Genomic DNA, 22,679 nt, shown 5'->3' with positions numbered 1-22,679 from the left:
CATTCAACTATTTTAGTGGATGCGACGGTGAAGTATTGAATTAAAGCTTAAACTATCTTTCATTTGCAGCCTTTCTTCTCTTACAATCAAAGCACAAATGGCACCTTAGTGACACAGCCCGAATGCTTCGCACCAACTGGGTATGAAATTAGATAGAAGCCAAACGACAGCCACACACTACTGGCCAGATGTGCTAAAAAACTCAGAGCCACAACGCCCCCCGGCTAAAAGGATGAAATGAGGCGTTGTTGATAACTGTAGCAGCCTGCATACTGCGAGCCTGACAGTTGGTGTCATGAGGCATATTGGGAGTGTGTGTGTGTGCATGTGCGTGTGTGTGTGTGTGTGTGTGTGTGTGTGTGTGTGTGCATGTGCGTGTGTGTGTGTGTGTGTGTGTGTGTGTGTGTGTGTTAAGAGCTGGCTTAAGTGCCAATTTGCCACAGATCGGTAGACAGCTCTGGAGCTGGAGAGAAATGCCCCTCAAAGATGTACTCGTTCATTCTTTGTTTTCAGTATCTTATAGATGTTAAACTTGTTAATAACATATTCTATATCACTCAAAGTAATGATATTTTTACCATTCATTTATGAACCTCATTCAAATGAAACAAATGCTGAGTATCTTTAAACCTCAAATAAAATATCTCTGTAAGATACTTTAAAAAAGAATGTACCACAGTTTGATAAAATGAAATACATTTCATCCTTGTTGAAGTTGAAATGCTTGTGGATCCAGAGGCCCAACAGCAGGTGGAAGTTGTGTTGTCGGTCTTCCTCTAAGGACCCCTGAAGACTCACAACACTCAACACACCAACCTGACCTTTGATAACAAGCCAGATGGACAATATTAGCTAAATAGCTGATGGACTCCTCGTGTTGGGATAAAGTTGATGCCTCAAGAGAAAATTTCAAGTATCTAAGGTCTGTTCCCCGAGCACTGCAGCTTCAGCTAAACAGCTGGCCACTTTTCTTAAGGCATTTTAACAAATATCTAGAGTTGAAAGGGGAAGATTCAAGAGTCCAGTATGAAGCGCCACATGGACCATGAGTCCAACCCGCGGGGCTTTGCTACATGTTGTCTCTTCTCTCCTCCCAGACCAGACTGTCTGTCCTGTCCATCCAATAGAAGTCAAAGGAGCCATAAGGCGAGAGAGGGGAGAGATGTATGTTTGGTTCGATGTTGTACTCAATGCCAAAACAATGTCCTAAATCCTTCAAGGGAAATTGTAGCAGTGTCCAATTGTCTCTGTGTCACTGCAGTGCGTGCAAACTGAAATAAAAGTATCGGTACTCTTCCTTTTATTAACACCCTTCTGTCTCACTTCACTCACTCCTTTCTGACTCTTGTTAACTTTGATTTGTGATTTTTGTATTTTGTTCTATTTTTTATGCTGCACCTCCTCCTGTTTCTTCTGTCTAGATCATCCAGGACCGTGTGGATTCCCATGTGTCCAGAAACGGGTTGTTGTGGAATTCCCTCCCTGGTGGTCTCTATGCACTCCCCCAGTACTCAACTGACCCTGTCCAGTTCCCTTTTTACTATGCCATTCTGGGTAAGAGTCCTTAAGTCATAACTGTTCACTAACAGGCTTTTTTAAATTCATTTTGGTACCATTACATCTGAATCTATAGGGAGTAAGTGTTAGAAATCTGCTTAGAAATCATGAAAAATAGAAGTCCCCTGAGCATCCTCACATTGCTTGGACTTTCAAAACAGTAAAACTATAAATAATAGAGCTCAGCTAACTGATTCTGAAGCAATATTTTTGCTTCATCTTTTATTTCAGAACAGAAAATAATAGATGGGGTTGCAGTTCTCTCAATTCAATTTTGGATTGAATCATCATTAGTTTTCCTGTAAATGTAGCTACAATTATTCCAGTTTTGTCTCTAATTATTTTCAACCAACATAAATTATCTCAGAACAACAATATGAAAACACAAGCTGACCTTACGATATAGTTTGCACAACTCGTTATTAACTGAATCTGTAAGATGTGTGTGTGTGTGTGTGTGTGTGTGTGTGTGTGTGTGTGTGTGTGTGTGTGTGTGTGTGTGTGTGTGTGCGTGAGTGCATATGCATGCAGAGCGGAGAGACGGAGGCTAACTGAGATCGATATTTGCCTTTTTCTGAGGAATCGTGGACACGAGGGTTAGGAGGAAGCAAGGAGGGACGCATGGAAGGAAAGATGGGGCTGTTTGGTTTATGCCGCTGCAGTAAATCACTTTTTTAGCGGCTGCCATCTCCAGTTGGCATGTTGACTTGTCGTCAATGCCGATTGTACGACGGTCTCACTCTGCTAACTTCGCATAACTTTCGTGTCAAACCACTTGCAACTTCTGCCAGTTAGTTTGAAAAAGTTCACTGATCAGTGTAAGAATACGTGTTCAAGAATTGGAGCCTGGTCGGGGTTATCAAAAAGTCAGCCGAACAACTTCTCTCGTTCTGGGAGATTTATTTGTCAGATCACAGGTCAAGTATCAGCGTTGCGTTTGCAAAGGCAGGAGCAGTTCAGGCAGCACACAGGCCGGAAGAACAACTAACTAACATCAGCAAGAACATCATGTTTTAAAACTAATAAAGTGTCTCTAAACCCCCCTTAGGCTGGCACATCTGCTAGTTGACCCGCAGACCTTGCATTCCTCAGCCAGGACAGAAACTGACTCCCCATCCTGTCAGAATTCGTGTCTGCCTGCTCGGCACATCCTGATTCCCCCCTTACCTAACTCTTAAATCAAGACAAGACAGCGAACCCCCAACTAAGCCCATGAAAAGAACTTTTGATTATCATCAGACATCTCAGGAGCTAATCGAATTACCTGATTTGATGGCTGAAGTTATAGCTTCATTTCAGCTAGTGTAAAGTTGTGCTGTGGAGTTGGCTCTGGTTGTATGAAACAAACAAATTTTTTTGAAAAACAAAATGTGTTTATCACACACCAAATTAGAAAAGAAATCGTCTGTGTGCTAGCAAGTGAATATTCCGAGCTTTACTCTCTCAAAATATTAAGTATCAATGTTTATCAGAAAAGTTTATAGCTTGTAATCCATTTAACGTAAATTCAAGGGGATGAACTTTAAAAAGTAATACATTTCATTTTTAATTTAATATTAAGTGACCACCCAGTTCAAGTGCAACGTGAACTTTAAAAGTTCTCAGCTCAGGGATTAAAACATCGGAAGGATCTGACCTCTAAATGGAGGCACATCTGCAGTCTGTCTCTGTCCGTGGTGGTGAAACATTCAGAGCGACTCACTCAATTCCCTGTGCTTCATTGCCACGACTTCATCAGAGACAACATTGGCAAATCCTCAATTAATGAGATTATGAAGAATACTATAAAAGGTCAATCTTAAAATCACGAATGTTTGTATGTGCAAGAGAGTGAAGGGTGATGACAAACAGACACGTGTTTGCAGGCAGTAACGAAGAAACACAAAGCTGTCAACTCCACGGACCACAGCTCTTACTGAAAAACACTTATCCACAGCTGATAGTGCCGTCCATATTTATTTTCTGGGCAGTTTGACTCATTCACAGCTGGATTAATGAAACTTCTCTCAAATGAAAGCCAGGTGGAATAGTGAACCAATGACCTCAACTCTCAAGATTTGAATAAGGGGCGAAGCTAAAAGAACGGAGGGTCCGACGCTCTGCGTTGTTTTTTAAATGGACGTAATTTAATCAAGTCCAATGTGTCTCGGCTCTTTCCAATAAAACGCAGATCAAACAGAAGGGCTGAGCCTGTTCCTGTGACCCCCACAAGGTCAGAGCGTGCGCTTCCATAAATACCACCGAGCCCACCTGAGATGGCTGGTCGGGGGACCTGGTGTCAGAGAGATGGATAGAGCAACACTAAAGAGCACTCTGGCTCCCCCATATCCACGAGGATGTCTTCTCCCCTATTCCCACACCCACCTGACACTTGGCACGCCGTGTTCCTGCAGCGCTCGCCTTCTATAGCTGTCGGGTGTGTTGCTTGTGTCCGCGAGTTTGCCCTAACTGTATCCGCCCCGGGTTACCGATCCTGTATTCCCACTTTCCCACACAGCTTGTTTAATTTTTTTTTTTCCAAAGGAATTCGGTGGTGTGAGAGTGTGTTTTTTTAGCATCTTTCGGCTGATTGTTTTGGTTTAGAACCCACAACTTGACTTCTTTGGTTCATTCACCAGTTTCAATCTGCACCTCGGATCAGAAAACAGGCTGCATAAGAGACTTACATTCATCTGATGGACTCAAACACAACTCCAAATGGATGCTAATAGTTTCTTATGACGGGTAAATAGGAAAGTGATCACTGAGTTTGGCGTATTAAAATGCAATAACAATGTGTGGTGCATATTAATGATCACAATCATCCCTGAAACGCATGAAACAAAGACGCGTTTGCGCTGCTTTGTGGTGCGTCAACCTGATCTGGTAATAATGTATAATAATAATACAGAAAATGTTTTCAGAAAATGTAATTCTATCATGAAAGCTTTATAATATTGAAATCTTCCTTTTTCCCAGACTGCCACGGGGGGATCAATTTCCCTAACTCTATTCATCCATTGTTCCGTATACATTTATCGTGGATAGTAATTTAAAGTTTTGTTTCAGCTCCAATATTTCTCCTTCTGATGAATTTTGTTCATTTGTTGGACACAATGAAATCCAAAGTAAGTTACTAACAAAAGTTGTTTGATTGTGAGTCGGCAAGGAAACACGCTACGCTCCTGATTGGAACATTCCAGCGCGATTCACAATTAACAAAAGGAGACACTGAAAGAAAACTGTGTGTTTAGACGCGTTCACTGATGAGAAGCAGGGGGCTGTATGTCCTGTCAGGATGATTGATGACAGGTGCAGGCGGTGGAGCATTCTGTGTCCAGTTAACCGCCATCGAGCTTCATGGAGAGCTGCGTCTGCACAAATGTGTGTTCAAAACCTAAACACAGTTTACCCATGACATCACTTCATCAGTTTTTCTGTGTGTGTGTGTGTGGTTGTGTGTGTGTGTGTCCAGGTAAGAGCCCGGCGCAGCAGTTCACAGCTGTGATCCACACGGTTACTCCTCTGCAGTCACAGATCTCCCCCGTGGTGAAGCTCATCATTGCTATAGCCAAGTCCAAGTTCTGTGCACAGGTGGGAAGAGTATCTGCAACCCGCTGCGGTTTGGTGCGGTTTTAACGAAGGGAAATTAAATTTAAAATAGCATTTAATATGCAAACGCATAGCAGAGTGAACAATTGAAAAAGGCATCAATATTTTGTGATAGATATGTATCACTTGTGACTTGTGTTTGCTGCTTCTTCTCTTTGTCAGTCATTCTGCTCTCCTGTTGCATTATTTATACAATTTCTTGGTGGACTTGCATCTTAAGGTAGTAAAATTCGACTACCTTCAGCCATTCCTCAAATACAACAGGGTGTCAGGCCCGCTGTGGAAAATAAATCAAGCAACGAGTCGTCATACTTGAATACTACTGTGAGGGATGTTGAGGACCTGGAGATGAATCAATAAGCACAATATGCTATTGGAGGCTGAAATTAAATGCCAAGTAAAGGGGGGAGGGTTTTGATAGAGTATGCAGACACAAGGACTACAGTATGTGAGCTGCTCAAAGGAAAAATAGTAACGACAGAATATATCAGGGAAGTCAGGAGAAGCTTTACATCAACACGCGTGCTCCTATCCAATCACAACATATGCTCTTCTCAAAGGAAACGTTTACTAAGATCATTCTCATAATATGACTTTTACCCCTCATATTTTATTCTATCCTTTCTTTCTCATAAGACTGTAAATGATACCATATAAATTATGGTATTTTATTTATGTATATATATATATATAGAACTGCCCCTTTAAAGAAATGCCTCCCGAGACCAAACACAGGTGTCTTTATATTTTACCTTGCGGAGGAAATCAGCTGTTTCACACATTGTTATGCAGAAATGAATGTGTAACTATTTTGATGTTTACATAATGTTAACTGACTCTATTTTCCCGTACAGATTGTGGTTTTATGGAACTTCGACAAGCCTTTACCTCCAAGGAACAAGTGGCCCTCCACCAGCGTGCCTCTCACTGTCGTTGAAGGACAAACCAAGGTAACAGCTGTTAGCTTTTTGCTTCCATTATGTCTTAAAGAATAGTTTTATCCGGCCTTTCTAAAAGAAGTGTCTTTCGCTTCTAGCAGCTTTCTGAAAAACACGAATCCCAAAGTTAGGACCTGAAAAAAGAAAGATGAGCACATGTTTGGGTTCAAAGGGGAAAATTTAAGGAGAGCTTGAATGTGCGTGCACTTGTGTGTGTATGTATGCCTAAATAAGACGCCTCTCATGACTTATTAATGCATGTATCTGTAGTATTACTTTTCAAATGCAGCCAAAAATGAGTTTACAGTTAATTACATTATCGTCCAAATACATGTTTCATGAATTTGATTTCTCCTCTTTATTTAACCCCTCCTACGTCTTTAGGATGCAAGCAAGCACACATCAACACAAAAAAAAGTAAAAAATTAGAAATACACCTCTAATGATCCTGCTTGGTGCATTTTTGATTTTGCAATACCCTTTGGGAGATATTCCGCCTCATTTCATGATGGATGATCCAACAAATTAAGCAAAGCACCATTGAGAACGGCAGATGTTCAGACCTTTTGGGGATGTTGTTGCATTAAAACCTGCAGCAAAACATGAGTGGACCCTGATTGAGCTCATTGAGGATGAAATGTATCTGTTAGTTTTTACTTTTTAAGCCTGACTCACTGAAAAAGGCTTTTAGTTGCTCTGTTACTGCACAGGGCCTGTGGTAAATTTGGCTTTTATTGACTGTTTTGCAAGTAAACTGATTATTGATTAGGCGTGATTGGCTGCTACAGACAGTGTTTTATCTTGGTCTTTATTGTTCCAATAAAAGTCAAATATCTCAGAATGTACCATACATTTGAAGTACACGTATTCAGTTTACAGTTATACGTATGCAGTTTAGTGCAGGTACCTCATACCTATCATTTAGTTACATTCCAGCTTAGTTACATTCCAATACTTGTAAGTACTTGTAAACTTTTCAATGTTAACAATTATGGAGAGACGAAGTTGTAATAATGTAACAAACAGTGAATTAGATCATGTTTTGTCTTGTGTTAATTGTAACGTAATGCAGACTCCTGATAATGTTAGATTGAAGTGACGGGAGACTCAATTCAGCTATTAGAGTCAAGCCGGCAAAGTAACTTTGTCGGGATTGTGGTCATTTACAGTGTTGTAGAGTAATTTTCTGTCCTCACATACGGGCACAAATTAACTTACAACTGTTATATGATGCTTACAATTCACTTGTGTTTTTGCAAATCATTCAATTACTTAGCTATTCAAACAATCAAGCACCTCCCCAAACGCACCCGGTGACATTCTCACTGGTTCATCCAATGATCACCGGGCCCTTGCTCTCTGATCATCATGCTTTGTGGTGTAATTGCTTCTCTTTGTTTTCATGTAAATGCATCCCACTTGAAACACAAGAACAATGTTTCCACTGGTGACAATTAAACACGCCTCAAAGGCAATGATATGCATGTGTGTATGTGAGCGTGTGTCGTGCGGTACATTGTCATGCAGCCTGGACAGATGCTCCTACCGCTTCCTATCAAGCGCTTGCTGCGTTTGTTCCCGCTGTCAAAGCCAGACACTCACAAAAAAGTTTGCAAATCGCCCTGACAGAGCGCAGCAGCCGGGTAATTTGCAGTTGGTCATGATTGGATCTCCTCTACAATGTTGGGATATATCATCAGGCTTTTATTTACTTTCTCTTGCTCCTTCCTTTCCTTTTTTGTAGAATAACATACTCTACTATTTACTATACTATTTATTTCATCTTTGCCCCACAGATCTTATGCCTGAACAGGAAAATAGTTTTCTTGCTTCCGTGAGAGAAATCCTTGATTTAACTGGAAGAATATTATAATATTCTTTGGATTCCTGCCTGTTTTTCCCCAGATTGTGTTCAGTTACTCATCAGACCTGATAAACCCCTGCCGTTCACCGACCTCTGGTCCCTTGTTTGTAGCGTATGCTGGTTCTGTTCATGTTGTTGCCAAGCGCTTTTGCCTTGTAGTTGTGTCGGGCTTCTTCTTTGTTGATCCAGTGTGTTGCCAGGCTTTTGGGGTTTTCATATCGTCTTGTAGCGTGTTAAGTCTGCTGTAGGCCTCAGCTGTTGCATTTGAGAATAATATCTCGGTGAAGCTGTGAATCATTTGCAAAGAATTACCCTTTTGTGTTGACTCTGACTCATCACACATTTCTACTGGCATTTAAACTTTCACTGCGACACAATCAATCCAGACCTGAAGTGTTAATACTGCTCAAAAGATTTGACAAATAGGGAGCAGGACAAAGTTTAAACTTTCCACAACTCAGAGATCGACTGCAGGAGGTGTTTGGAATAGATGTTTAAAACACTGTAGGCACGCTGAAGATTGACATGTTTGAACCATTCTAAAACAATTGTTGCAGATATATTATAAGCTGCTTCATTACATTACTAACATCATGAATTGTCAAAAAACTGGCATTTTTGAGTGCAAGAATTACATATATGGTAAATTATTGTTCCTAACGTTACATACTCCTTTTTTCAAACAAGTTGACATTTCTGCGCTTTTCAGAGCAAATAGTTGTTTATCTTACATGAATGTTTTTTTTTATCCAGCATCTTTTGAATTGGTTTTTAACATGCGTTGCCTCCACCCTGTTATGCAACATTTCTTATAAGGCATTAAAGATTGATGTCAGGTGAAAGGCAATTTCAACAGAGAGATTTCAAAAACGTCCATCCGTTTGATTTCCAATGTCTTCATACTTTTGATTAAGATATTTTATTCACAATAGATATTCTGACCCTGTCACATGCTTCTGTCCTAGCACTTTCTTGTTTGCTGTCAATATACGTACACAACATACAATTGTAGTTTCCACTCGGTTTCCACTTTGGCTTAAGACCCCTAAATGATTTTGAATTGTAAGTTTACATTATTTAGCGATGGTGTAAGCGCGCAGGCAGCATGGTTAACGGATCACATCAATCTGTTTGCTCATAGCTCGACCCTGATATAAGCGAGGCTGCTGGATAAGCATTTGTGACACTCACATCAATATTATCAATGGACTCCCTAATATGTCGACTATATCTCACCTTCATCAATCACCTTGCAATATTACATGGTTTACGACTACACCCTGCATTCAATATTGATAAGTTAAGTTAAGTTAAGTTGCTTATATATGTTTTTAAATTAAACCAAAAGAGCAAAAAGGGGAAGAGTTACAAGGTCAAGTAATAGTTTTCCAATCGGATCATCATTAGCATTCTTTTGGAGTCAAGTTTCTGTCGAAATCAGCCCTATATTTTTTATTCTTCAGATAATGAAGATCTGAGATAATGATGTGACACGATCACGTACAATGTCAATCAATAATAATCTTGAGTCATTACTTTCTTTCCTTTTCAACTCCTTGTTAGTCTCGATACATTTGTTAGCCTAATATACTGAGTAGGAAAATGTAAAAGTCGAGGGTAAGACTCATAACGAGGTTATGAGAAAATAGTACAAGTTAGTGCAGCTTTAAATCAAGTCCATGTTTGCTGTAACACACAACAACTTGCAGTACAATACACAGTATATAACATAACGTAAGCCGTTATGTTAATTTCAACTTTAAAGTCCAATTACTAGATGTCCACAATGTAAACAAGTTAGCCTCTGTGTTATCCTCTTCGTTTTTCAATCAAGATGTAAACAAAGACATCTTTTCTTTACCCCAATATCTCACTCTAATAATAAGATGCTCGTCAAAATGTTCATCATGAAATGAAAATGTGATCTTCTCCTTTTAGCTGGGATTGAAATACATCAGATACCCGTGCAACGCTTTTTAGAGGGACCAGTTATCCACAAAGACGTCCCCCCTTTGAGTAGCAGGAGTCACGGCAAATATAAAGAGAGCGACAAAGATACGGTTCAGACCATTGAACTTCCAGTGATCTCAGTGGGATCTAATCTCTGTCCAGACAGAGAAAGGCGGGTGGGAGGAGGTGGGTTTTGTCTGTCGGTAAGGATGTGATGTGAATTCATTGACAAGGAACAACACCGACAGTCTTACGGCATGCACAAGAGTCCCCTCGCGTTATCGAGCAAGAACTAAGCGTGAATCATATCAACTCTGCCACCGTTCAGAATGAATACGAGTTGAATAAACGAGTGAACGGCGCTCTGAGAAGCAAGGCGATGTGCAGACAGAGTCAGGAGTCAAAGTGAAAACTTGGCCTGAGAAAAAGATCATGAGATCACCCAAAGTCTTTTAGGTTTAAACTGTAATGTTTTTTTAGTGTAATGGATATCCATCCTACTGTTGAGGTACATCCATTCTGGGAAATGCACTGAGGTCAAAATGTGTCCCTTGGTAATGCGTGTGCATTTTGCATTGTATTGTGCATAAACTTTGTCTTACTAATGGAAATATTTTTAATGAAGTTTCTGCATTCTGAAAATGAATCCAGGATTAATACAGTCAGTAATCAGGCAAGTGGTTAATTTACTACATCCAATAACACTGTGACGGCAGACTGAGAGACTGTTACGCTGTTATGAACCTCATCTTGACAGAACTAATTACCTGCCTGCTGATTTTAGGGCCGCTGTCCAAAGAAAATACATCTTCTGCCAAGAGTACTTACTTTGTGCAGTGAATTAATATGTTTTTTTTATGTGGCACTCAAATATTTGAAGCGATTTGGGTTGGAATTCATTTGATGTTGCACTGAAATGATTTTGCAGTCAGCATTCATCAACTCATTAGTTGAGATGAAAGTCGACATTAAACCTGCTGATATTTGTGGCGTTGCGTTGTAAAATAAGCCTCTTAATGTTACCCCTGGGGCATATGAATTCAATATTCTTTATTTCCAACAGTAAATCTGTATTAAATACCACTGTGGTGACTGTAGTTAACACAGAGGTCCATTTCAATTACATAATGACTTACACATGCCACATGACCAAGATATCTGCCGAGAAATAAATGTAAACCACAGCCAGTAATTTTCCCCTCTGAAATCATAATGTTCGCCGAATGGATTATGTTACAGATCAGAATCAAAAGAAAGATTTTTTTCTTCGAATGACCCCCACAGAAGGGCTCAGTTTTCTTTGGATTCACACGCTGACCACATGACCTCTTGCACATCTGCTTCTTGTTTTATTTTAATACTCAACAGTTCAATAATTTACACTTTAATCACAGGTCAATAACATAATCAGCTGCAGCAGCCCTCTTTAGGCCAACGGATCAAGGTCTACTACACTTTCTTTTTGCCAGTGAATTGATAAAGGCTCACACCAAACCTATTGAGTCAGATCATTGATCGATGGGCACACATTTTATCATTTGTTGCAGATTTTTCCTTCATTTTTCAGAGCAGATATCAATTCTATACCTCTTGAAGTGTTTATGAAGATTTTTTGACACTGTTGTTTATTATCAGTCCCTATACCTAATTAAAGTATAAAATACCCCAAAAACTAATATATGAACCAAAACATCTAATTGGGGGCTCCAGGTTAGCTACCATCGAATGTAATTTGTAGTTTGAGTTGCTTTTGATAATTTGTGATATTTGTATCAATATATTGCAGGTGATATCAGTTTTCTCTTTCTGTCCCTCCAGACGATGAGCAGTCGTTTTATCCCCCACGGCGTCATCCTCACTGATGCCATTCTCAGTCTGGATGAAGACTCGGTTCTCTCAACAAATGAGGTGAGTTGCTGGTGAGTTGTTAACAAACCCTGTACAACCTTTGTGAACTTATTTGTATGGCACATTTCAACAACAAGGCAATTCAAAGTGGTTCACATTATAGCAAGGCTAATTAAACCTCCACCTATCAGACATCTGATCGGATTTTTAAGTGACTAAACACAGCACCTTTTTGGAATAAATCAATGTTTTCCATAAGGTTCGGGGGGGTTTTCAACTTACAAACCACTGACGTGAAGGGATCTCAACACTTTTGAATCACTCCACCCTCTGACGGGAGTGTTTTTACAACCACCTATTGTCTATGTCAGCTTGTGGCAAAAGGTGGTGTTGTCTTAACACAGTATTGATCCACCCTAAATGAGATAGTCAGTCCACGCTCATCACGATGACCATTCATTCAAAATGAATTCCAAAAACATTGCGATGGCCACCACACGAGAGAAGGAAAATGTGCTTATCCTTTAAAGGACAATTACGGATGCAGTAGAAAATTGAAAAAGTTAGGATGAGAAGGAAGTTTAGCCAAGTAATCAATAATTTGCCAGGATGCTTGAGACAATAAGTTTGACGTGGTGTTAAGATAGACACTCTTGAGATGGTGTTCTTTTAATTTAACGAGCAGAGGGAAGGGTAAAAAGGAAATGGAACAGTGGAGTAATTACAGGGTGGAAATTGAAATAAAACGTTGAAAGAAAACACCAGATTAAAGGCAAATATGAGAGAATGAAAACAAAACAAGAGAAGGGAAATTGGGTAAAGTGAGAAAAGTTCAGAGGTAGCAAAAGAGGAAAAATGTAAGGGAATATAAAAGCAGACAAAAATGTGTAAAGTAAAGGAAAATCAAGGGGAAGGAGGCGGAGCTTGCGGGGGGGGGGGGGGGGGGGGCTGCGAGGCTGTCATGGATCCGGTGGGGCTCGCCTCTACGCACGGCCTCGGCACTGGAACCACACTTCTGGATAGGGGATGGACTCTATTGTACTCTGGGCTCCCCCCCGGGCGGTAACAAGATATTCACAAGTCCCCGGCTGAGTGCTGCTACATGGGAGTTTACCCCGGTGGACCAAAGGGTCGCCCCCCCTACGCCCTTGGGTTGTGTGGGGGAAGACTGTGCGTATGACCCAGACAGCAGTTGGGCATATTCTGCCTTTTTGGAGACCCTGAATGGCGTCCTGTTTGGGGATCCAGTAGGGGGCTCTATAGTCCTGCTGAGACTTTATTTAAAAACATTAAGAGTTACTTTCTTGTTCTTGTAAGAATAAGCAAGACGTTGAACTGAACCACAACACTGAATCAAAGCAATAAATGCTAGTCTGTGTTTCACCAGTCAAATGATTTTAAATTACTAGCAGCTAGTAATATCATTTTTAATACAGCTCTGAGGGAGCTGTGGACAGTGAGCCTTGAGGCTGATATCAATGGTGAAAATAAAAATGCTGGATTACTGTAGGCAATTTCACAGCAATAGTCAATATAAATACATTTAATGGATATTTCGGCCAAAGGAATTTAGCAAAATATATGATCAAGAACAGTTCATCTGTGATGCATTTCTCTACTTCAGTCATTAGAAGTAGCAGCCTCGTTGCTCATCAGCTTTTTTGCGAGTAAAAGATGCAATCCATAATCGGTTGTGTGACTCAATGAGCCCAAGATATCCAATATGTCTTTAAACTCTGAGGTGTTTAATTGATGGGAGCGAGTCACCTTTTCTACGCTGGCGGGAATCGCACAATTACACTTTATTGCGCTACAATTTGTGACACAGCAACATGAGCAAGTTTGTGCAACTAAACTTTTATGGGCCCACAGCTTGTTTAATGGAGAGAGAGCGAGAGAGAGAGAGAGACCCATCAACCCGTTCCCCTAATTTCCCTTTCAACATGGTGAGCGGATTTATTGAAAGGAGATGAAAGTGAGTGAAAATGTGCAAGATAGAACGTTAGACTTTTAATAGAACTTTTCATATGATAATACCTCAGTGGAAGAATGACTTTGCCAATTTCATAATTACATTGTTTGAGCTCATTTAACGTGTGAGTGTTCCATGATTAGAGGGGCGAATTACAACTGTCTCCTGTTGGGCGGCCAAGCGCGCTGCTGAGTTATGCCCTTTGGACGACTTCTTAAATATGGTGGATGTGGAACTAGTTTCTCAACAGCAACAGCGGACTGTCTATCCTCACTCCTCTCTGAATGTATATTCCTGATGCACTGTGGCTGATGCATTTTAGTGCTTTAGTTGTTGAAGGGTCGTGGTCATTTTAACTCCTCCATATAAGTAATGCATAATATTTTTAGAGCACGACTGTCCTGACAGCCACGGAACTCTAAATTATGAGCTCTATATGGTTTCCGCTTTCTAAAAATGCACTTTGCAGCTGATCGAAGACGCTTTTTAGGTAGTTTATTTAGTGTGATTCAGTGGAAGTACCCTCATTTTGACGTACACGACTATACAACAAGGTTGAGTGAGGGTGTTAGAGGCATCCATAGTGTGACGTATTGAATGAACATGTATACATTAACTTTATCACAGTCTGCAGAGTGCACTATTCTTGAGACTATAAAGGAATTTCCTTTGTGCAGTTTGTGAATTACTTACGTATTGCTTAATGAACTCCATGAACTGCTTGAGAAAGTCCAGTTTATATGTAGGCCTTTGCAGTAAAAAACAATAAAAATATGATCACTGATTTCCATAATAAAAATCAGTGGGGTTGAACAAACACTAAAAACTTAATATGTGCTTTTGAGTACAAATCCGAGTTGTAAAAAAAACTTGTGAAAATTAACACTCACACACTTTACGCATTACATGCCGATGTTACAAATATAACTGTCGGTTACAAATATAAATGTTGTTTGAGGGAGGATGGTGAATTTTAACACATTGAATATTCCCCAGATTAAGTTGACGAAGCTCACAGTCTCTGACAGGTTGACAGACTGTGATGTACCTCACATATCCCGTCCGCTGAGCCCTTTGTCTTATTTCAAGCGAAGTTAGAGGCATGAAAGCCTCCAACTCACAGAATCAATGTTAGTCAGTGTCACCTAAGCGTACCTTCCCGTTGAGCCAAAGACAACTTCCACGTACACTGCACACATCAGTATGTGTGACTTCCGTGTGTCCGTCTTGCTGCTTGTAAGGGCCTGTCCTTTGTACTGCCCTCGGGCGGCGGAGGTGGCGGCAGCTCAAAAGCTCAGTGCCCACCATCCGGTTCCCACTTCGTGGAAACCCTTTCAGCCTCGTCAGCACTGTTGCCGTTGTTTGCACTGTTGGTGCCGTTAGCACCATTAGCTGCCGACTCTGCCATGTTCAGGAGCCATCGACCGGGAACAGTCGCACTCTGATTTGGCACTTTTCAAAGACCATCTTTCCACAACTCCTCATCCTCACCCCATGCATGGCACAAAATAAACTTTCCGTATTAGAACTGTCAAACGCCTTGAGCAATCAATTGAAATAAACTACAGTATTTCAGGGCAGTAAATGAAAAGTTTGACAGTAATCTGTATAAATGTTGGAAAACACTTCAAGCCGGACGTAACCGCACACCACAGAGATGTGCCATTATTCAAGAGATGTTGTGAGCTTGAAACCCAAAGTGGCTGCTTGTGGCCGCGGTGTGGTCCTTAGGATGGTTTGCCTGGATGATGCTTCATTAAAGCCACTGCAATAAAGCCGCTACAAGCTCCGTTTAAGACCCATTTTCCTCACTTTTATCTGCCTAAAATCAGATGGTGGTTGAAGGTGAGAGCGCCGCAGGTGGCATGGCTTCTTCACATGGTGAAGGAAAAAAAACTGATTGAAAACACAATTTCTCAAAACAAATTGGAAAAAGACCACATAGTGAGGGAAGATACAGGCTCTGAAATGCTTCTTTTCATCTGATAACATCGGACACGTTGAACCCAAATGTCGGGAGAGATTTGTTACAGATCTATTGCTGGATTGACCCTCTGCTCCTCGGATCAATTCTGGCCTTGTAGAACCTATTAGTATGTCTCAGACACACACACACACAGACACACACAGACGCACACAGGCTGTGTTCAACTTTCAGTTCTCCCTTGAATTCCTCGGCTGTATCAAGACTCTGTTTTAAATCCTAATTAAGACGGACAGATTATGAATGCAAAATATCTAGTTTCTGTCACCCTCTAACTCCCTGGTAAGCTTACACACACACACACACACACACACACACACACACACACACACACACCCCATTTCACATTCCAAAGAACCTTTCAATCTATGAAGGCTAAATTATATTTGCATGATATCATTAATCCTTTCTGCACAGCTGGTGAGACATCTAACACACAGGCACACACAGACACTCACACACACACACACACGCACACACACAGACACACATCATCAGGGGCTACACGTAGAATGGCAGTTCCAACCTTTCTCTCGGCTTAGCATCGGCGCTTTACAGTAATTGCTCACGCGATTCATGACAGAAGCCGCAAGGTTTCGCTAAAGAACATCCACTTTCAGTGCTCCCCTCCACGACGCCGTCTCTCTACCTCCACCATTCTCGTAATTAATTTCTTCACCCGGCCCCGAGGTGTGGTGTGTGTGTGTGGTGTGTGTGTGTGCGTGAGTGCGTGCGTTTATGTGTGTCCCTCTGTGTCTGTGTGTATTACCAAGTATTTATGTGCTGATCTTCCCTTTATCCTCCGGTGTGTCCGCCTGAAAGTCTCCGTGCTGTTTTTGAATTCAAAAGAGCTTCTTTCGCAGGTAGCTCAAGTTTCTTCAAGGACACGAGATACTCCAGACAAGTGATACAGAGAAGGAAAGACGGATGGATGGAGGAATAATGTGCAGCTTGAAAAGGCTGTTAACACCCTCTCAGCACACAAGTGTGTTAGACAATCATACTCAGGCGTTTCCTCAGTGATTATGTTGAAGGTGTGTTCAGACTCAAAAGGAGGGATGTAGTGCAATAGACTCAAGGGAGATACATCAGAAGAAACAAAAAGAAATCGATTAGTGTGTAGTGGGTTTTCTGTTTTGCTGCATCAAAACTTTAAATGAAATTGATGGTTTATTGGATTATACGGAATGGACCTCATCAAATTAGTCAAATGAACTGTCACATTTTCTCTTTTTGGTTGCAAAACCAAATCAATCCAGTTTAAAAGCTGACGGTTTCCCAGATTGCATTTGGCATGCAACCAAAACCTGCGCAAACATCCTGCAAACGAAAGCCAGAACTCTTCAGATCAAAGTCCTGCTGGCATTCAAATGCTTAATGTCGATGTTTAAGGGGATTTCTAATCAAAATATAAAAAGTCAAAATATCCTTAAGGACTGGAACTGAAAACCTCCACCAGTTTAAATGCCAAAATGTTTTCATTGGAAAGCCTATATACTGAATTGGTTTGTGCCAACTCGTGTTTTTTTGGATTCCTCCATTGTTCATGTTATTATTTGTTATATTTGCTGTCTCAGACTTGCTTAAATTGGACATGAAAAAAGTAACCCAATCAAGCCAATGGAAACTTAGATAGAAATTAAAGAGTTCACAAACTTCACAAAGCTGAAGTGCTATTTGTCAGATTTGTGAACAAGCAGATATCTTTTCCCAGTTCATTTTTAGCTTTTACCTCCTCATGGTCATTTTCAATGTTTTACCCCATTGCCTTAACTTTTCAGATTATTTCAAGCTCCTCATTTCCCACCTGCTTCGTCTTCTTTTCTTACCTCTGGATTCTTTACTTTGTGCTCCATCAGGTGGATTTTGCCTTCATTGTATGGCAAAGCTTTCCGGAGCGCATCGTCGGTTTTCCAGCGAGGAGCCACTACTGGGACAGTTCCAGGTCCCGCTGGGGATACACCTCCAAATGGACCAATGACTACTCCATGGTCCTTACGGGGGCAGCTTTCTACCACAGGTACTAAACTCCTATGACCCGCTGATCAGGCTTTCAATTGCTGTTCATTTCTTTTGTCATTCAAATGATTCACAATTCACACTGTGAGGTTCTTACAATGTAAAACGCTCACAAAGACTTGAATTGAACCAAAATACTTTGGTGCACGAAGGAAGTACGTGACAGTGAATCCAATTAACTGAACTTTCTCTTTCCATTATTTACATGGCTGACGTACAAGGTCTGTCATGTTCTATCAACCTGTACTGTTTTCATATGACTATATAGTATACTATTCGCTGACTAAACTATTGGTTTTCCTTGATGATCATTTAAAGGCATTACAAAGTGTAAGTGAAATGAATTGTGCTGCATCTGCAGCACCTATTGATCCATTCTAACTACATTAACAGTCTTCTCTCGACAGTCACATTCTGTACAGGAGTAACAGAGAGGGGAATCAGGGTGATATGATCTTTCTCCACCTCTCTGCTATGTCTTGATGATTGTCAAAAACACAAAGCTGGTGTTGGAAGAAGAAAAACAAAAGGTTAAACATATTACTTAACAGAGCGGTAAATTAGATGAAGAAGAACATCAACTTTGGAATTCAAGCATCTTGTAATGCAGATTCAAAGCTCCCATGTTCTTCTGTTGTGGTACTCCTTAGTCCTTGTTTTATTCAAAACGTCAAATGCCAGCAACATTCCTGTTAGAAAAAGGGATATGAGTTGAAAGGAAAGGGGGAGAATGTGTGTGGGTGAGAGAGAGAGGGAACACAGGTGACAGTGATCTAGTGCTCCCGTGCTGCTGAGAGGTCAACACAGAAACCATACGGAACAAAGGGAAAGGAATAAATGCACAGGTAACCTCCTCTGTCTTATCTCCTGTATGTGTGTCAGATACTACCACTACCTGTTCACCCACTACGTCCCGGCCAGCCTGCTCACCATGGTGGACGGCATGGCTAATTGTGAAGACATCCTGATGAACTTTCTGGTTTCAGCTGTTACCAAGCAGCCGCCGGTCAAAGTCACGCAGAAGAAGCAGTACAAGGAAACCATGATGAGCCAGGTACAGCTGTTTGTTGGACATACACGCACAAATGTCACAATTAGACCTGCCGGAAGTTAAAGCAAAACTTTGTTTAAGGGGAAAAAGGATACGCATTGTGTTGAGGGACAGCGCTGTTGCACAACGAGCTGCAAGCGAGATTGCACAGCTTCAGTGCAACGCTACGTTCACTAACAGCATCAGACTAAAAGACCATTTATAGGTTCAAATTGTTATGATACGTGTCTGACAGCCTTATAGAAGAGGAGCCTACGGATAAATAAAAGGCTTCTGTTACGCTTGATTCCATCTGGTTTTTAAGTCTGAAAGTTATCCTTAAAGAATGGTTATCACAGCCGCAACGCATTTTCACTTTCAAGGTTTTTAAAAGGAATTGCACTGCAGATTTGGTCAGTCATCAGTGGTATGAGTTAAGTAGAGAAAACAGAGAAATCTGTTCCAAAATCTGTTATGGTGCTCTGCCAGCACCGCCACCGGCTTGCAGTCAACATGGTGAGACAAGTTCAATTGAATGATGTCATAACACAAACAGAGCAAACCAGTGGGCCAACACTATAATAAATCCTTAAGGGAATGCTTCAGTGTCAAATCAGTGTTAAATGATTACAAAATCAAGCCATAACAAAAGAAAAATCAGCTATGACCCTTCATCTACAACAGGAAAATGGCTAAATGAATGCAATTATTATATAATTGGTGATTACATTAAATTCCTTGCATGTTCACATCACATGTTCGCTTTCTGTCAGTCTTCTTTTGCTTGAACATTTCTACCTTTCTACCTGTGTACTGCATGTCGCGTATTCCTTTACAGCAGAGGTCTTCAACGTTTTTCAAAGCCAAGGTCCCCCAAACTGATGGTGAGGTGGAGCAGGGACCCCCTATTCTACAGAGTTTGGTCCGCCATCTTTTATTTTTGAGCTTCACGCTCTTTAGACGTGAGCATAAACGCGATCTGATTGGCTGGTGCCTGCGCTGTCGTATTCGCATGAAAGGAGCAGTGAGTGAACCGGTGCCCAGCTTGAGAGCTGCTGAGGGAAGCTGAATGTGTGTGTTGCGCACTGACAGATAACGTCTATCAATTTATCCGTTCGCTTCAATATGTTGGATTCATGTTAATGTGTATTTAAAGAACATAAATAAAATTCTGATTCTCATTCTGAAGACATTTACATTTGTGGGGGAAAAAATTGTTTTAAAAAATTGTCTTGTCAACCAAAAATTTCGCGACCCCCCTGCATTACCTTTGCGGACCCCCTGTTGAAGACCTCTGCTTTACAGCAAAAGATCCTTCATCATTAACAGTATTTCATAGCGATACTTTTGTTTTGTTTGAATTAGTTCTAAGACCGTTAAGTCCTTTCTTATGTTTTAACTTGCCTCCTTTTTGACGAATAGAAAAGATGTTGAAAAGAGTTTGTTGAAAGAATAGTGGAGGCTTCAAGCAATGTACTGCCCTGACCTTCTCTGGGCAATCCATATATGTCCATGTCGTATGCGTCCAAGTGCGTGTGTGCGCGTGTGTGAGAGCGCCTGTGTATGTGAGTGCTTCCTGTGGTCAGCTTTTGATTGATGGTCTGACCACAGGCAGAATGATGACTCGGCAGCATGGACTCAGTGATTAATGTCTTAATTGTGAAGGCAGCACGGCAAACCTAAATTTACTCCCTCCTTCCCTCGCTCTCGCTTCCTTCCTTCCTTTTAGAGTGTGCTTTCCCCCCTCTCTCACGCGCCATTCTTGACTTTGCTTGAAGTTTAAATGGAGGAATCTTGTAGGCAAAAGCCAAAGCGGTCTCGACGGATGCGTCCTGGCTAATATTTCTCATTCATCTCATTCATTTTCCTGTTCCGCGATAGGAGATGTTCTAGAAGTGCCAAACCACTTGATTTTCCCTCCTATTTTCCGTGACCCTCTGTTAACCCTCCTGCCGCACACAGGATGAATCGGCTCCAACTCCACTACCCCCACGCCAGGGCTTATCAAAGGGGTCTGCTGTCCTCCACTGCCCCCTCTAAAGCTCATCTCCCAGCAGCCACTTGCCCCCCCCCTCATTCTTCCCTGCTGTCCATCTCTGATAACCAGCTGGGGACACAGAGCAGCAGGAGAAAATAGTTTGATTTTTCAATACAGAAAGCTTCAAATCCTGTGAAAACCTCACAAGAACTGCATAGTTCCATTATCTGGCGGGAATAATATAATATGTCCGTCCCTTGCCTCTAAAGCTGCAGCCCCTGTTGAGAATAAGTATAGATATGCAATCAGCTGCACCATTTTAGACTGTGCAAACCCCCCAGGATACGTGTCCTGCACAGCTGCACAGGCAGAGTAAGACCAGTTTGACTTCCTGTGCTGCTGTTTGCAGCTACTTTGGGGATTCTCACGGAGTGAAAGCTGGCCAGGTGGACCAGTTCTGTCATTGTGATGAACCTGGATTCTCTAGAGGAGCAGGTGGTGTGCTATGAGCTACACCTCCTGCAACATCACGAAAAGCCTCTTCTCCAGCGGGGAGGCGATTTAATGGGACCCTGACGCATCAAAGTCCTCTGTCTTTGCTTGCTCATGATACCGCCGCTTCTCCGTAATCTGCGGTGTGGTAAGCAATTTGGCATCATAGGATTAAACGAGAAGGGCGGCTCCACGTTTGTTGCGACGATAAGAAAAAAAAGTGGAGGTTTTAGTCGTACAGGACGACTAACCTTGTAGCCAAGGAGATGTGCACCTTGAAAAATACACAATAAAGACAGACCTCAGATTTACTGCTGGCATTCATTTTTGCCTCCTCTTTGGTAATTGTTAAATGAAATGATGTACAGTACATTCCAGACAAACAGACGGTCAGGCTGGATTTAGCAGCACAGCAGAGAGAAAATAGGAAGAAGCCTTAATAGAAGCGTCCTAACTAACTAACCTTGTGTCCAATCGCTACATCACAAAGCGATTATCTTTTGCATCAGGAGTTTAAGGATTCCTTATTGAAGTATGTTCTTCTTGTGCTGCTCTGTAAATGAAAGTAGGATTATTGTCATAACAGTATTACATTACCACCTGCTTCGAATGCGGGTTGATAGTTTCCCTGATCCCTGACATTTGTGCCACCCTCTCGTTTGTGTTTCTCCAAACCAAGGGCTCCAAGTCATCTCGGTGGGCCGATCCCGACCACTTCGCCCAGCGGCAGACCTGCATGAACGCCTTCAGTCGCTGGCTAGGTCTCATGCCCCTGGTGCACTCCCAGATGAGGCTGGACCCCGTGTTGTTCAGGGACCAAGTTTCCATCCTGAGGAAGAAATACAGGGACATTGAGAGGCTGTGATTGCGGAAGGATACACACCAAATCATCGTGTGTGTTCGCCAAGTCGTGCCCAGAATGCACACACTGAATGTGGACATTTGTGAGGCTGTAAAGGAAAACTCACACGTGGACACTGGACATAAAAATGAACACAGAGGTGCACATAAGGCATTTAACTGCATTATTATATAGAAACAGAGAAACCCAGCTTTGATAACTATGAGTGACCGTGCAAACCCGCATGGATACACATGCAGTAATAACCTGGACACATTCAATACAGTCCTGACCTCACATACAGTACGTGTTGCATGATGTGAACAAGACAACTTTACCTGAAAAGAATAATGTGTTTTGAGTAATAAAAAAAAAAAACGGAATAAAAGGACGCAAATTCTGGGGTTGTGTATGTAAAGTAAGGACATACTGTGGACAAAAAGGACAAAGCGTAGCTTCTGTGTCAAGCCACGTGAGAGCTGCTTCTACATAACACCCAGAGACGATGGCAATATGCCTCCTGTACACTATTATAGATTTTCTGCTGCAGCTCTTGTCTGTATGAAGCAAATAGATAAAATAAAATAAAGAGATGTTGTGTTATGAGACTGAAAA

The 22,679-nt window shown here is 41.4% G+C and overlaps 1 protein-coding gene across 1 annotated transcript in view; it reads left to right on the top strand.

The window, feature by feature from the left end:
• The window catches only part of LOC120807940 (exostosin-1), a 182,567-nt gene extending 159,888 nt beyond the window's left edge, over positions 1-22,679 (top strand). The window contains exons 7-13 of the mRNA XM_078093028.1: positions 1,422-1,554; positions 5,012-5,130; positions 6,003-6,098; positions 11,719-11,808; positions 17,564-17,724; positions 18,606-18,777; positions 21,903-22,679. Coding sequence (XP_077949154.1) covers positions 1,422-1,554; positions 5,012-5,130; positions 6,003-6,098; positions 11,719-11,808; positions 17,564-17,724; positions 18,606-18,777; positions 21,903-22,088 — 957 coding nt within the window. The 3' untranslated portion in view covers positions 22,089-22,679. The remainder of the gene's footprint in view (positions 1-1,421; positions 1,555-5,011; positions 5,131-6,002; positions 6,099-11,718; positions 11,809-17,563; positions 17,725-18,605; positions 18,778-21,902) is intronic.

The sequence above is a fragment of the Gasterosteus aculeatus genome, chromosome 18, assembly GCF_964276395.1.
Source record: "Gasterosteus aculeatus chromosome 18, fGasAcu3.hap1.1, whole genome shotgun sequence".
Taxonomy (NCBI): domain Eukaryota; kingdom Metazoa; phylum Chordata; class Actinopteri; order Perciformes; family Gasterosteidae; genus Gasterosteus; species Gasterosteus aculeatus.
The sequence above is the reverse complement of the archived record's forward strand: the minus strand, read 5'-3'. Positions and strand labels throughout refer to the sequence as shown.